At 38.1% G+C, this 17045-nt stretch overlaps 1 protein-coding gene across 2 annotated transcripts in view; it reads right to left on the bottom strand.

Moving 5' to 3' along the window:
* Positions 1-2077: 2077 nt before the first annotated feature.
* Positions 2078-17045, bottom strand: part of LOC121387799 (ficolin-2-like) — a 39949-nt gene continuing 24981 nt past the window's right edge. For both annotated transcript variants that reach the window (XM_041519004.1, XM_041519005.1), the window contains exons 4-5: positions 15189-15353; positions 2078-3133 (exon numbers count right to left, since the gene is read on the bottom strand). In XM_041519004.1, coding sequence (XP_041374938.1) covers positions 2877-3133; positions 15189-15353 — 422 coding nt within the window. In that variant the 3' untranslated portion in view covers positions 2078-2876. The remainder of the gene's footprint in view (positions 3134-15188; positions 15354-17045) is intronic.

The following is a 17045-nucleotide window of genomic DNA, read 5'->3' as shown; positions in this document are numbered from 1 at the left end:
GTCGTTAAACAAACATTTCTTTCCTTTCCTCTCACTCTCGACCAAGTGACAAAATAACCATATGTTAGACACCAAATAGCCGTAGTTTAAAATGTGCTGAAGTGCCGTTAAACAAAACTCCCTTTCATTTCGTACCGCGAGACTAGAAAAGAAATACTAGTATAGCCTTATTTTTTTTATTTATTTAAACTAATTTATGTGTTAATTGTCGTCTAAGTGCTCTTCTGTTTCATGCGGTTCATCACACCAACACAGAACAAAGTATATTAACAGTTTTTTGTTATAATGGCAACACTTCGTTGTTCCGTATATATTGACGAAAACGGTTAAGTATGTATTATTTATATCTCTTACTCGATAGCTATAAGACAAGACCGACGGAGTGAAACCAATTGGTGCCCTGCATCGTTCACCTCGCTGCGTTATTTACTAACCGCGTTAAAACGGATATCAATTATTGATTATTTAATGTATTACTGCCATAGGGTAAACCTTGGTTTGTTAAAGTGTGCGTTGTTTAATAACACTACAAGAGCTTATTGATTTAATAACCATCGTCTACTGGAAAAAGTGTTTTTTTTTTATTAATTATTATTTAAAGACACAACTAGAGCACATTAATTTAATAATCATCGGTTATTGGGTGAGAAACATTTGGTAATTATGACATATAGTCTAACAGAGGAAACCTGCTAGGTTTTTCTAGACACAGACACGGTTAGCGTTAGGACAGCACATACCACGGCCTTTGATATACCAGTCATGGTGTGTACTGGAGGGAACAACAAATAGCCCAGTGCGTCCCTAACGGGGATCGATCCTAAATCTACCGCACACCAAGCGAGCGCTTTACCACTGGCGCTACGCCCGGCCCTTTGTCTGCTGGATGTGAATCATTTTGTAATTGCGACAGGGAGTCTTATGAGGAATCCGCTGTACTTTTCGATCAGCAGCAAAGGCTCTTTTATATCCATTTGTCCACAGACAGGGCAGCACATACCACGACCATATCTCTGCATTATGCTCTCGCTTTCTCTCTGCCTGTCTGTCTCTTTCTCTTTGTCCGTCTTTCTCTCTGTCTCTCTGTCTGTCTCTATTTCCAAATTGGCGTCATTCCACGGACTGTTTCTGACCATCGCTCATTGTTTGATCGAATGACGTATGACCACCCCCAATCCACTTCTCTCTCTCTCTCTCTCTCTCTCTCTCTCTCTCTCTCTCTCTCTCTCTCTCTCTCTCTCTCTCTCTCTCTCTCTCTCTCTCTCTCTCTTTCGCTTATGCCAACTATCCGCCGCTCTCTTCCCTCCATTTTTCTGTCTCCCTCCCAACTCCGGTGCAACTCCAGGATTGCCGGTAGTGTAATACTTTAATATCACAACTACTTCAAGAACCACCGCTGATATCGATATATTGGTCTAAATTTCATTTTAGTTCTCATCAAAGACAGTATCATCATAAACAAACACTATTAAACAAAGAATATTGCCATGGTGGAATTGGCCTAAATTTCATTTCAGTTTCCTTCATAGAAAGTATCATAATACATAAACGCTATTACACAAATAAGGGGGGTTGCCCTTATCTTTACCTGATTTCCCCTCGAATAAACACAATTACACAAAGAAGATTAGCAAGTACGAATTAAAAATAATTTCGTCTGATCCCTCCTTAAGCCAAGTAGCATTATATAAATGTACTACATGAATAACGAAAAAAACACCCCCCCCCCCCACCCCAACAACCCACCCAAAAACAAGGTCATGGTAGGATTGGCCTAAATTCCATTTCAGTTCCCTGCACAGAAAGTATCATAATACACAAACACATACTGACATTATTACCTACAAAAGATTGTTATGGTACAATTGGTCTTAATTTTACCTGATTTCTGCTCAAAGAAAGTATCATGACAAACAATCACTAGGGGAATTAGTATAAATTTCATTTCAGTTCTCTTGATAGAAGATATCATCATAAACACACACTATGACACAATGAAAATTGTCATGGTAGAATTGGTCTAAATTTCATTTCAGTTCTATTCAAAGAAAGTATCACGAACGAACACAAACAATTGTAATGGTAGAATTGGTGTAAATTTCATTTCAGTTCTCTTCAAACAAAGTATCATAATACACAAACGATATTACACAAAGTCGATTGTCATGGATGAATTGGTTTTAGTTTCATTTGAATTCTCTTCATAGAAAATATCATAATACACAAACTCTGTTACACAAAAGCGATTGTAATGGGTGAACTGGTCTTCGTTTCATTTCAGTTCTCTTCACAGAAAGTATCATAATACACAAACTCTATTACACAAATAATGGGGATGGTCTTAGCGTTACCTGATTTACCATCAAAGAAAATAGCATCTTATATAAATACTACGTAAATTACACAAACAAGAATGTCATGGTGGAATTGGTCTTAGCGTTACCTGATTTACCCTCAAAGAAAGTAGCATCTTATATAAATACTACGTAAATTACACAAACAAGAATGTCATGGTGGAATTGGTCTTAGCGTTACCTGATTTACCCTCAAAGAAAATAGCATCTTATATAAATACTACGTAAATTACACAAACAAGAATGTCATGGTGGAATTGGTCTTAGCGTTACCTGATTTACCCTCAAAGAAAGTAGCATCTTATATAAATACTAAGTAAATTACACAAACAAGAATGTCATGGTGGAATTGGTCTTAGTGTTACCTGATTTACCCTCAAAGAAAGTAGCATCTTATATAAATACTACGTAAATTACACAAACAAGAATGTCATGGTGGAATTGGTCTTAGCGTTACCTGATTTACCCTCAAAGAAAGTAGCATCTTATATAAATACTACGTAAATTACACAAACAAGAATGTCATGGCGATATTAGTCTTATTTTCATTTCAGTTCTCTTCAACGAGTAATAATATCCTTTCCAGTTCATCCACACAACTCCCGTGGCAAATTCCTTAGTAAGACCTCCGAGGTACCGACCATTTAGGTTTACTGAATGGCATGCCGTGTACCACCAGGCTCCGTGATATATCACGGCACAGCTACCGTGCTCATTCGAATCCAGATCCATGTCCTTAGTGCTGAATGGTACACCATTAATCCAACCTAAGGAATTGCCTTGAAAAGAGAAAATAATTAATATTGATCGTTCTTTTGTTAACGGGTTTATTGTTTAGTGTGTACACATGCATTGTTAGTATTAGCTATAGCATTCTAAGGAAGTCTTTCTGTTGTTTAATGACACAACTAAAGCACACTGATTAATCAATCATCGGCTAATAGATGTCAAACATTTGGTAATGTACACAAGTAGTCACCAGACAAAACCCGCTACATTGTTCGTAATGCAGCAAGGGATCTTTACTAAGCACTTTCCCCACAGACAGAATAACACACGTTACGCCGTTTGACCAGTTGTAGTGCACTGGATCTTTACTAAGCACTTTCCCCATAGACAGGATAACACACGTCACGCCGTTTGACCAGTTGTAGTGCACTGGATCTTTACTAAGCACTTTCCCCACAGACAGGATAGCACATACCACGCCATTTGACCAGTTGTAGTGCACAGGTTGGAACAAAACAGTTCAAAGGGTAAAACCGAAGACGTATTTCATGTTACTTTTTGTGTGTGTTTTATTTACCATCAAACTGCTGAGAGGGAAAACAGAAAACTATCCCGTGTCTTCTTTATTTATTTACTTCTTTTCTCTCCTTTCTGGTCCCCAGAATGATCTTGTTTTCATCATGATTATCTTTGGTGGGTTTTATCTTTGGATTTTAGTGGGTCTGGATGTGCTTTTATATAAAATAAAAAAATTGTTGTTGTTGTTGTTTTGTACTTAAGTTTTTCAAAGTTTGGTTTGTAACTGACCATATTACAAGAAGTTATGTTTTATATCATACAACTATGTGCCTACATTAGAGTAATTGCATGTATATCATTTGTAAATTACATACGGTATTAAAATAATGCACAATATATACTGAAACACAATGAAAACGCAAAAACAACTTTTCATTGCAAATAACGACAAACTATTAATGAATTGGTGCATAATGTAATATGACATTAATGACTGGTATTCATGAGATACATTCACATGGAAACATGACCAGTTATCATCAGTAATCGAGTTGCATTCGTAATGGAAAAGTTCAACCCACCCCTCCCATATCAAGGTCAGTATCTGGTGTGTTCACCATTGGCCCGTGACCATGCGTGAAGACGACGGGGAAAGGATTGGCACAAACATCTCACATAAGCCACATACATGTTCCTACACTCTTCCTGCAACGCTTGTGCTTGTTACGCGGTGGTGGCTGGCGGTGACGTACACGACGTCCTAACTCATCATCCACATATGTTCAATTGGGTTCAAATCCGGTGAAACGGCGGGCCAGTTCATAACGGTGATACCGGCTTGTTGCAGGAATGCCTGGGTAATTGTTGCAGTATGTGGACGGGCATTGTCTAGTTGAAACAGAAGGAGACCTCCTGGTCTTCGATGACGGCGCAAAAGTGGCTGGAGAACTGGTCTTAGAATAACGTCAACATAACGCTGGGCTGTAAGGGCATCGTGGACAATGATGAGATAATTCCTGAAATCACAGTTGATTTCCCACCATACCATCAGACAACCGCCGCCAAACCGATCACGTTCCCTCACATACCCGTCAGCGTACCGTTCATGGAGTCTTCTGTACACACGTGCTCTGCCATCGGCAAAGGAGACAGATAAACGGAACTCATCTGAGAAAACAATGCTCCGGTAAAAGGCTGGTGGATGATTACCATTCTGGAGAGCAAACTGTAGTCTCGCAGCACGATGTCGCGGTGTCATGATGTTACCGCTGTACGGGCGTCTGCATCTGAGTCCAGCCGTTCTGAGTCGACGGATGACCGTCATCGGATGTATATGCCTTCCATGACGTCCTATCGTGTTGCTTGCTGTCATCGTCGCAGTTCTGAACCGGTCACGGAGGTGGTGTCGTCGAATCTGCCGATCTTAGCGTGGGGTCGTAACGGGACGTTGACCAGGTCGAGGTCGATCACGGACACTCCCGGTCTGTTGATGACGTTCAACAAGTCGTCCAATAGTTGATGGATGGACTCAGAAGGTCCTAGCAACTTGGCTTTGCGAAGTCCCCACTTGAACCATGCCCAACGCTCGCTCCCTTTGTTCTTCTCTGAGTCGTGGCATTCTTAATGTGACGAGGAATATGACACCGTTACGTGACTTTTATGTGTCCACATCCTGGCATTTCACGTGCATTGCATTCAGGTCTCACTACACAGATCACTTCCGGGTGACAGTTCATTGATCACGATCCACTATAGTTCCTAATTGGGACACCTGTTATGGTTCACATATTCACTTCTAGGAAATGGTGAAGAATTAAAACAACATGTATGTTTAATGGTAAGCCTTCTGGCTGTATTTTGCCCATGTTATTTTCTAATATTGTGCATCGACCTTTTGGGACATGGGTATATAGCGCAAGTGACAGCCGGAGTGAATCGGGTAATGAACGACCTGTTCGGACCGGTACTACAGCCAGATGCGGTCATATAGCAAAAAACTGAGACGGAAATGTTCTCAATTTTGGAGTGAAAATAAATGCTTATATAATGTATGTTTGCAATGGTGTATGTTGTTAGTGCCAACGAGAACCCATTCTATGGGAAATCTTCGCTTGAAGTTGGGCAGTTTAACATGGGTTTCAATGGCAGATGACATCTGTGTAGTGAGACCTCAGCATGATTAAGCATGTAGTTAACGCATTTCACACCATTTTGTATGTTTCTGCTATTGTATGTGTAACGAGAACAAAACCAGGATTAAAACCCAGACAAAAGTACCAATCAATGGCTTCCTCTCATAAATTGTTATTTTTTAGTCCAATAAATATATTTTTCATTAATCACAACAAAATATTGAAAAATATCTGTTTTGCGTTTTCATTGTGCGTCAGTATATAATAGATAAATCAATGCTTCAATGTACCCAATCTTGTTTTTGCTTTCATTTCTGTGGACAATAAAGAAGGGAAAGCAAAAGGCGTATTTCATGTTAGATCATATTTCCTTCAGAGCTATGATACATTTACCAAATACTAATATTAAATACAAAAAAATCTTCATGCAAGAATTGGCCTTAATTTCCGTCTGTTTTCTTAAAAAAAAAAAAAATTGTCAACGAATGACTGGTCTTATTTTCATTCCAATTCTCTTCAAAGAAAACATCAGCATAATACACAACCACAAGCACACAAAGAAGATTGTCAAATATTGTTTATCTGCAGCGCCATTATTTACGAACATAAACACACATCCATTGCCAAGGGAAATTAATCTTATTTTCATTCCAGGTCTCTTAAAAAAAGTGACATGGTATACAAACATCAGTACAAAGAACATATTGTTACAGGGAAATTAGTCATATTTTTATTTCAGTTTTCTTTCAAAGAAGTGGCATGATATCAATACACGTATTGAAGTAGCACTGGTCTTACTTTCGTCGAATTAAAGAGTCGTATAAACTACCAAAGAAGAATTTGTGTTATTTTCATCGATGTCCTCTTCAAAGAATCGTAGAATATTATCAAAGTGGAATTTGTGTTATTTTCATCAATGACCTCTTGAAAGAGTCGTAGATGACTATCAAAGGACAATTTGTGATATTTTCATCAATGTCCTATCAAAGGACAATTTGTGTTATTTTCATCAATGTCCTATGATAGGAGAATTTGTGTCATTAATGTCCTCTTGAAAGAGTCGTAGATGACTATCAAAGGACAATTTGTGATATTTTCATCAATGTCCTATCAAAGGACAATTTGTGTTATTTTCATCAATGTCCTATCAATGGACAATTTGTGTTATTTTCATCAATGCCGTCTTCAAAGAGTCGTAGATGACTATCAAAGGACAATTTGTGTTATTTTCAGCAATGTCCTATCAAAGGACAATTTGTGTTATTTTCATCAATGTCCTATCAATGGATAATCTGTGTTATTTTCATCAATGCCGTCTTCAAAGAGTCGTAGATGACTATCAAAGGACAATTTGTGATATTTTCATCAATGTCCTATCAAAGGACAATTTGTGTTATTTTCATCAATGTCCTATCAAAGGAGAATTTGTGTCAGTAATGTCCTCTTGAAAGAGTCGTAGATGACTATCAAAGGACAATTTGTGATATTTTCATCAATGTCCTATCAAAGGACAATTTGTGTTATTTTCATCAATGTCCTATCAATGGACAATTTGTGTTATTTTCATCAATGCCGTCTTCAAAGAGTCGTAGATGACTATCAAAGGACAATTTGTGTTATTTTCAGCAATGGCCTCTTGAAAGAGTCGTAGATGACTATCAAAGGACAATTTGTGATATTTTCATCAATGTCCTATCAAAGGACAATTTGTGTTATTTTCATCAATGTCCTATCAAAGGAGAATTTGTGTCATTAATGTCCTCTTGAAAGAGTCGTAGATGACTATCAAAGGACAATTTGTGATATTTTCATCAATGTCCTATCAAAGGACAATTTGTGTTATTTTCATCAATGTCCTATCAATGAACAATTTGTGTTATTTTCATCAATGCCGTCTTCAAAGAGTCGTAGATGACTATCAAAGGACACTTTGTGTTATTTTCATCAATGGCCTCTTGAAAGAGTCGTAGATGACTATCAAAGGACAATTTGTGATATTTTCATCAATGTCCAAGGACAATTTGTGTTATTTTCATCAATGTCCTATCAAAGGAGAATTTGTGTCATTAATGTCCTCTTGAAAGAGTCGTAGATGACTATCAAAGGACAATTTGTGATATTTTCATCAATGTCCTATCAAAGGACAATTTGTGTTATTTTCATCAATGTCCTATCAATGGATAATTTGTGTTATTTTCATCAATGTCCTATCAATGGACAATTTGTGTTATTTTCATCAATGCCGTCTTCAAAGAGTCGTAGATGACTATCAAAGGACAATTTGTGTTATTTTCAGCAATGGCCTCTTGAAAGAGTCGTAGATGACTATCAAAGGACAATTTGTGTTATTTTCAGCAATGTCCTATCAATGGACAATTTGTGTTATTTTCATCAATGTCCTCTTGAAAGAGTCGTAGATGACTATCAAAGGACAATTTGTGTTATTTTCATCAATGCCGTCTTCAAAGAGTCGTAGATGACTACCAATAGATAGATATCAGCAGCACTAGCTGATACGCCTGGAATGCTGCAAAAACGGCAATTATCACCTGGTTTTACAGGTCCAAAATATGTTTTTAAATCATCCATAAATTACAAAAGAAATAACAGGCAAAAGTATGTCCTTTGCTCTTTAATGTGGTGTATTAAAAAAAAAATGTCTTTAATACGACTGTTTAAATGTATATTTTGTAAACACTAATTAGCGGTAAATTATCGCTATTGTCTTTGGTTGCGTCGTTTTTCGCGGCTTGTTCTGCGCATACGCGTTAGAAAATCCCCTTGCTCAGATCAGCGATACGTCATATAGTTTGTTTGTTTCAACTTTATTTTCGTGCTTATATCAAGTTTCAAGCACGCTGTCCTGAGTACACACCTCAGGTATCTGGGTTGTTTGCCCAGGGTAGTGGGCTAGTTGTTAACTGTTAGTGGTTAGTGAGAAAGAAGAAAGAAAGAAAGAAATGTTTATTTAACGACGCACTCAACTCATTTTATTTAAGGTCACATGGCGTCAGACATATGTTTAAGAACAACATAGATATTGAGAGAGGAAACCAGCTGTCGCCACTTCATGGACTACTCTTTTCGATTAGCAGCAAGTGATCTTTTATATGCACCATCCCATAGACAGGATACCACATACCACAGCCTTTGATATACCAGTCGTGGTGCACTGGCTGGAGCGAGAAATAACCCAAATGAGTGGGAAAGAAGAGGGTGCAGTGACCTTACACCTACCCATTGAGCCCTTAAGAACTCGCTCTGGCTTGGAGCCGGTACAGAGAAGCAAACCCTGTACCTACCAGCATGTAGTTCGATGGCCTAACCACTGCACCACCGAGTCCGGTCGATGGCTTAACCACTGCACCACCGAGTCCGGTCGATACGTCATAAAACAATTCTGTTGATAGCATGTGAATCGCCAGTGTATGACCTTTCGAACCATATATGGCCTGCTCTTTTTATTTTCTCTGTGACTACATATTTGCGCTATAATTAACCAACTTTGCTAAAAAAAAAAAAAAAAAAAAAAAAAACATACGGTGCCGGACATTTTCAAAGAGGGAATTCATTTGTGAATTTGATGGTACTATTAATATCATCATGTGCTCGCCTCAAACATTCAGCAGACTCCTTATTCAGCTTTTTTACCAGAAGGCCAAAGGTTAACAAAATGACTGATCCCATGCCGGACTAGGTGGGGTGTTCTCAAACAGCGATCGGTTGTTATTTACGTAAGTAGAGCGAATATTCATTTCCACTTCTTTTAGAGGATATATTAATATTTATTATGTTTTTGTTGGTTTTGTAATTTTAATATTTGTAAAATGCATTTTTCTTCGACAAAATCGATGGCCGATCCAAGAATTTGGCATTAATAACAATATGTTTTATTATGACGATTTCTGCTTAAAAAAAAGTAATTAGTTCTTTTATGGTATTAGATATTAATGCTATGTTTATTTTCTTTGTATATAAGTAGTCGATTGGAACCATATATATATATATATATATATATATATATATATATATATATATATATATATATATATATATATATATATATATGATTATTTATTGATTTTTTTAATGATTTATTTAATTGTATTTTGGTTATTTCATTACCGGATTTACCCTACTAAACACATGTTTTTACTTATATTCGCTTCAGACTGCTAATTTAATCGATTAAATATGAATATTTATATATAGTAATTATGGTTTTATTTTTCATATTTTAGTTTTAATATTCATAATAAATCATGTTATAATTAAATGGGAAGGGCAAGGCATTGCGTACATTGACAGTTGTCATTGTGCCTTATTGGGGATGGGGGTTAATTGCATATGGGACACTAGCCCCCCCCCCCCCCCCCCCACACACACACACACACATACACCAGGCAGGTTGTCCGTGGCCGGGACCGGAATGCTCAAACTCTTTTTTTAAAAGTTAATACGTTTGTCTCCACAAAGTGCAAAACATTGCATACATTAACAGTTATCTTTGTGCCTCAGAGGATTTCGTGAGGGTCAATGCTTATAGGGTCTTAGACCTCAGTGGGAGGTTGCCCGGATCCGGAACTATTATGCCCAAATTTTTATTATTTCATACTAGGTACTTTATATTTTTTACCTAGTTGCTAGTATGCTTGTTTAGCTGCTATACGCGTATTTCAAACTACATATAATATGTATATAATTGAATTAACATTTATTTTTGCTATGACAAATTAAACTATTACTATGAGAAAATTGAGGTATTGTACATATTAATGGTGCCTTAATTTATGATTTATGGGTTTAATGCATAAAGGGAACTAGTCCCCTTAATGGGCAGGTTATTCAAGTCCAGGAGAATTTTGTTTCTTATTTTTGTACAAATTATCAATTTTAATGAACTTAGTCTCCAATAAAGTTTACTTTATCACCAGTAAGTGTAAAATAAATTCATCTTGCTATTAACGTCTCTACCTGTTTGTCATTCTGACAAGGAGCAATATCCTCACATTTCCTTCTTTTTCATTCAGTGAATGATCAGTTATATCAGCTGGATCAGGTATTCAGCGCCTCTGACCGGGGATATCGTCCAGACTTACATGTCGTTACTATATACAACCGACTTCTGCTTCAATGTAACTTATTACGAAATGAAGGATGAAACAACTGGGAAGAATTAGAGGTTTCTATGAGGAAGTTTCTGCCAGAGTTTCATTCACAAACTAAATTTAAAGGACTTGTCACTGCAATTAATAGACGAGAATGAGGTTGTGATTTCAACATTTTTGGACAGCAGACTTGATTTGCGTATCATTGGACTCCATCTACAAAAAAACAGATATTGGACGTCCCGAATTTGCAGATGATACACTGGAACTATTCCGAGAAAGAGCTATAAAACCGAAAGAGGCAGGAAAGGAAATTAGAAACGGCTTAGTAATACAATTGGAGTCGTTTAGGTGAAATGAAAGTATATTGTACGTTAAGTTGTTGGAGTAGATGCACATACTTCATGAGTTTCCTATATCTGTAGATAAACTGAGAATTTGTTTTAAAAGAACATGTGATGATATGAAGAAAACCAACGTTGATGGGGAAGAGGTGATGGAAAAATAGCTTTTGAAACATTTCTGTTGGTTAGTTTTGTGAGTCACCCACAATTGGATGATACGTCATCTGACAACATTTCTGTTGGATAGTTTTGTAAGTCACCCACAACTGGATGATACGTCATCTGACAATATTTCTGTTGGCTAGTTTTGTGAGTCACCCACAATTGGATGATACGTCATCTGACAACATTTCTGTTGGCTAGTTTTGTGAGTCACCCACATCTGGATGATACGTCATCTGACAACATTTCTGTTGGCTAGTTTTGTGAGTCACCAACAATGGATGATACGTCATCTGACAACATTTCTGAATCCTGTACTGACACATCTCAGATTACTTCACATACCACAAATGTTTCTGTCTGTACCAAAGAGGTCAGGATTCAGCACTTAAACAGAAAAGTAGAGGAAAGCCAAACTGCAGTGACTGAGCTGAAAGCAGAGATGTCAGTGTTGAAAACGGTTGTCAAAGATCATGCGACAACAAAATCATTGCATTGCCAGTTGTCAGAAAATGACAATGGTATTAAAATACTAGAAGCTATAATTGGTCGTGACAATGATGAAATCAAAAGGTAAAAAGAATCGGCACAAACTGGCAATTTTACACCATCAGTTTAGGTTGGCTTTATGACACGATGAATACCACCACGCTCCGTGGTACAGTTCGGCACAGCTACTTCCAGGATACGAGTCCATGTCGACATCTTTAGCACTGAAGGGAACGTCTTTAAACCAGATAATTGAGTCGCCTTGAAAAGGGAAAATCAGTAATATATTGCATTAACCTGCCAAGTGTAGCAGGTATGTTGTTTAGTGTGATATCTGGTTGTCCTCCTATAGACGAGACACTAGAAAGAGAGATTCATAGAATCTCGACCACTATTTTGCCAATTGCCCATTCTACTCTGCATTGTTCAGCGATACGACCCTGGCCTAGTTTCGCACAAACATTGTCATCCTGTTGTAGGACCTCAAACGTTCCAAGCTCAGTAGTAATTGATACACTGATACTGGTATAATACAATTCGTATTAAATTACAGGATGTACTGGCCAGATGAAGCAACATTTTAAGATAGGCCCTCTCACTCACCTGACCAACGGCAGACGTCGTCGTATTTAATGTGACATTGACTCGGTGAGATGCTATTCAGTATAATGTTATTCCCACAGCACAATCTTCTGTATGTCGTAAACGTTTTAAAATATTATCTGTAATAATATTTACAGTTTTTCGTGAGGCTTTTTTGTGTTGATAGTTCGGATACTATATTTACCACAGCTTCTTACACTGTTTCCGTGGTCTGACCTTTGATTTGAGTTTCTAGAAGGTTTATTGTTGCTATCTTCGGCTGATATTGTCATAGCATTTTTATTGAATGTGACCCTTTCACATCTTGTTACGTGTTTTTGTTAATAATTTTAAAATGTTTCTATTGACATTGGTCACCATATATCTTTGTCACACTCAATAGCCGATGTGTTTTGGTACTGACATTCATCAACATATTTATTTATCTGTTACGCAATAGTCGATGTGGGTTTTTGTATTGACATTGATTGACATATATTTTTGGCTGACATAGAATAGCCGATGTGGTTTTGTATTGATAGTTATCGTCATATACATCTTTGTCTGACAACCAGTAGCCGATGTTGTGTTGATATTGACGGTCATACACCTTTGTCTGACAACCAATAGCCGATGTTGTGTTGATATTGACGGTCATACACCTTTGTTTGACAACCAATAGCTGATGGCGTATTGATGGTCATATATCGTTGTCTGACGCACAATAGCCGATGTTGTGTTGATATTGACGGTCATACACCTTTGTTTGACAACCAATAGCCGATGTTGTGTTGATATTGACGGTCATACACCTTTGTTTGACAACCAATAGCTGATGGCGTATTGATGGTCATATATCGTTGTCTGACGCGCAATAGCCGATGTTGTGTTTATATTGACGGTCATACACCTTTGTCTGACAACCAATAGCCGATGCTGTGTTGATATTGACGGTCATACACCTTTGTTTAACAACCAATAGCTGATGGCGTATTGATGGTCATATATCGTTGTCTGACGCGCAATAGCCAATATAATTTTTGCGCTGGAATGACGTCAAGTATTCATTCTAAGGTTTATTTACTCGACATTTCTCTACTGTGTTTCTTTTCCTTTTCTCTTCGTTTCTGTTGCAACGTTTTGTCTCGAAGATTGGTGCATACGTCCCAATCCTGATAGAATAATTGATGAACAGCAGTATATTACATGTCGGTCCTCAAGTAGAGTCTGGTTAATCCTGATAGAATAATTGATGAACAGCAGTATATTACATGTCGGTCCTCAAGTAGAGTCTGGTTAATCCTGATAGAATAATTGATGAACAGCAGTATATTACATGTCGGTCCTCAAGTAGAGTCTGGTTAGTGATCAGCAATGTGTATTCTTATACTAACTCCAAACCCTGAGTGAGTGCTCCACAAGGCTAAATGGGTAGGTGTAAACCACTTGCACCGTCCAGTGATCCATAACTGGTTCAACAAAGGCTATGGTTTGTGCTATCCTGCCTATCAGAAGCGCAAATAAAAGATCCCTTGCTGCCAAATCGTAAAAGAGTAGCCTATATGACGACAGCGGGTTTCCTCTAAAAGCAGTGTCAGAATGACCATACGTTTGACGTCCCATAATAGGATAAAAAAATCAATGTGCTTTGGTGGTGTCGTTAAATAAAGCAAACTTTACTTTTACTTCATTCCAGTCCTTTTGTTGGAGAACAGCTGATGCTTATCAATATACATAACATATTCCAGTCCTTTTGTTGGAATACAGCTGATGCTTATCAATATACATAACATATTCCAGTCCTTTTGTTGGAGTACAGCTGATGTTTGTCAACATACATAACATATTCCAGTCCTTTTGTTGGAGTACATCTGGTGCTTATCAATATGCATAACATATTCCAGTCCTTTTCTTAGAGTATAGCTGGTGTTTTTCAATATAAATAACATATTCCAGTCCCTTTGTTAGAGTACAGCTGATGCTTATCAACATATATAACATATTCCAGTCCTTTTGCTGGAGTACAGCTGATGTTTATCAATATACATAACATATTCCAGTCCTTTTCTTAGAGTACAGCTGATGCTTATCAATATACATAACATATTCCAGTCCTTTTGTTAGAGTTTAGTTCATAGTATGTCACATATTTCGGTGTTTTTGATGTGTACTCTAAAGTTTGCATCAGCTGTGGGTACATTTGTGTACTTTTTACGAGACGAGTTATCGAGAACACGCCAGATTAGGACTTAGGGTAGAATGTGTGGTTAGCACTACCTCATCCGAAGTTAAAAAGCCCAGAAAATCCATTTCATTTCATTTCAACTCATTTTCGTGCTTATATCCAATTAAGGTTCAAGCACGCTGTCCTGGGCACACACCTCAGCTATCTGGGCTGTCTGTCTAGGACAGTGGGTTAGTTGTGAGTTGGTTAGTGGTTAGTGAGAGACAAGAGAGTGTAATGGCCTAACACCTACCCATTGAGCCCTTAAGAACTAGCTCTGGGTTGGAGCCGGTATTGCGCTGCGAACACTGTACCTACCAGCCTGTAGTCCGATGGTTTAACCACTGCACCACCGAGGTCGAAACCCAGTTTGTGGCTTATGCAAATATTGGATTGATTTCTTTTTCAGTGACGAAGATCTAATATTTTGATCAGAAGTATAGTCCATATTTGAAAGGAACAGTAAGTATTTTATTGAAATATTGCTCGAAAAATAATCTGAGGGGAAAATTCCTTTAGCACATTTTGGCTGTTGCTATACCAACCTGCATCTCCGCTGTAAGATCCAACGTGAAGAGTGTAGTTCTCCACCTCGCTAGCCAATGAAAACGGAGAGTACATCGCATAGCGCGTGTTGCCTTCAAAATCGTCCAAATCAATCCGCAGTTCGTAAACCGCCCGACTTGTTACCTGGTGGATAATCTCGTTTCCTGAAAACAATTATAATGTTATTTATCTCTACAAAAGGTACTGGTTAAAGACTGTCGTTGGTGATATTACTGCCTCTTTCACTGTAATATTTTCTACAAAGCAAGAACCATGGATATCCCTAAATATTACTTTCAAGACCAAACACTTAAAGGAACATTCCTGAGTTTGCTGCATTGTAAAATGTTTCCAACTAATATAATATTTCTACGATTAAACCTACATATTAAATATATTTTCTTGTTTAGAATATCAGTGTCTATACATTCTATGTGTTTCTGGTCGTCTTACCCCTGCCTGTGCATTAACCTCATCGTGGTGCAGGGGTGAACATTCTTTTATAGAATGGCCAATAAATGCACAACTCCTTGTATGAGGCGCCTTGTTTGTCGTGAGGTGCGACCCGTAAAGTGGATGATGGGATCCTGGTGGTTGAGTCGTGGTTAATGTCTGCAACTGAGTATATTGTCATTGACAATACATCACTTTGGCCCGGAGTTCATGTAGACGGGAGGTCAGGAAGGCCCGACCTGATCAATCGGCTGGTCTCGCCAAGCTCAAGAGTTATCAACCCTGTTTTGTTTAATTTTGTCAAGAACAAACCTTGTTATATACCATTTGTATATGTTGCTCTTGGGGCGGTGGCTAGGGTCAATTGGGTGATTTCTAGCATATTACCTGAGTATATCAACCATGTATCCCTGGCATGACTGACTGGAGGTTATCCGCAGCAGCATGTTCCCTTGTTGGACTCGGTGGTGGGTGGGGGGCATGGTTGATGAATTTTAAAATTAAATTATGTCTTCCAAAAATAAAAATACATCCTTGGATGGGACCCTGAAAAGGGTCCACACCGAAGTTTCGGACTTCTTGTCTTCCGACGAGGAGTCCAGAATATCACAGAAAAGTGTGAAGAAATATAAAGTAGTTTCTTCACAACATTGGCCAAGGTACCTTGTCATCAGTTCTACTGAAGATAGGGCCTTGAACAAATTGTCCCCTTTTGCCATTCAAAAGGCAATTGTTGGCTTGGCTGGTGAGCCGAAATCAGTTAAAAAGATTAGAAATGGATTGTTGGTCGAATGTTCTACTGAAAAACATTCGACATGTCTTCTTAAGTCAAAGGTCTTTTGTAATGTACCTGTTAACGTGACTCCATATTCCTCCCTGAATTCATCAAAGGGAGTGATTAGGTGTAAAGACCTGGAAGGTACCAGTGAGGATGAAATTTGTGAATACCTTTGTCTTAACATTTAATGTCCCTACCCTTCCTACATCTATTAAAGCAGGTTACCTTTACATTTCAGTTGAACCCTTCATTCCAAATCCCTTGCGTTGTTTCAAATGCCAGAGATTTGGTCATGGACAGAACACATGTCGTGGCAAGATTACATGTGCACGTTGCGGTCTTTTCGATCATGAAAGCAAGTCCTGCACCAAAGATATTGTTTGTGCCAATTGCAAGGGAAATCACTGTGCGTACTCGCGGGAGTGTCCACGGTGGCAATTGGAAAAACGGGTTCAACAGGTCAGAGTACAAAATAGGTTGTCATTTAATGAGGCCAGAAAGCAAGTGGAGTCGGCAACACCTACGGTGGTAAACAATTCATACGCAGCAGCTGCTGCTGCTCCAAAAGTTGCCACTAAAAGTGTGTCCGTTAACACAGAGCTAACTTGGCACCCTGATGACACCA

The sequence above is a fragment of the Gigantopelta aegis genome, chromosome 13 (genome assembly GCF_016097555.1).
Source record: "Gigantopelta aegis isolate Gae_Host chromosome 13, Gae_host_genome, whole genome shotgun sequence".
Taxonomy (NCBI): Eukaryota; Metazoa; Mollusca; class Gastropoda; order Neomphalida; family Peltospiridae; genus Gigantopelta; species Gigantopelta aegis.
This window is presented reverse-complemented; position numbering and strand designations above follow the sequence as displayed.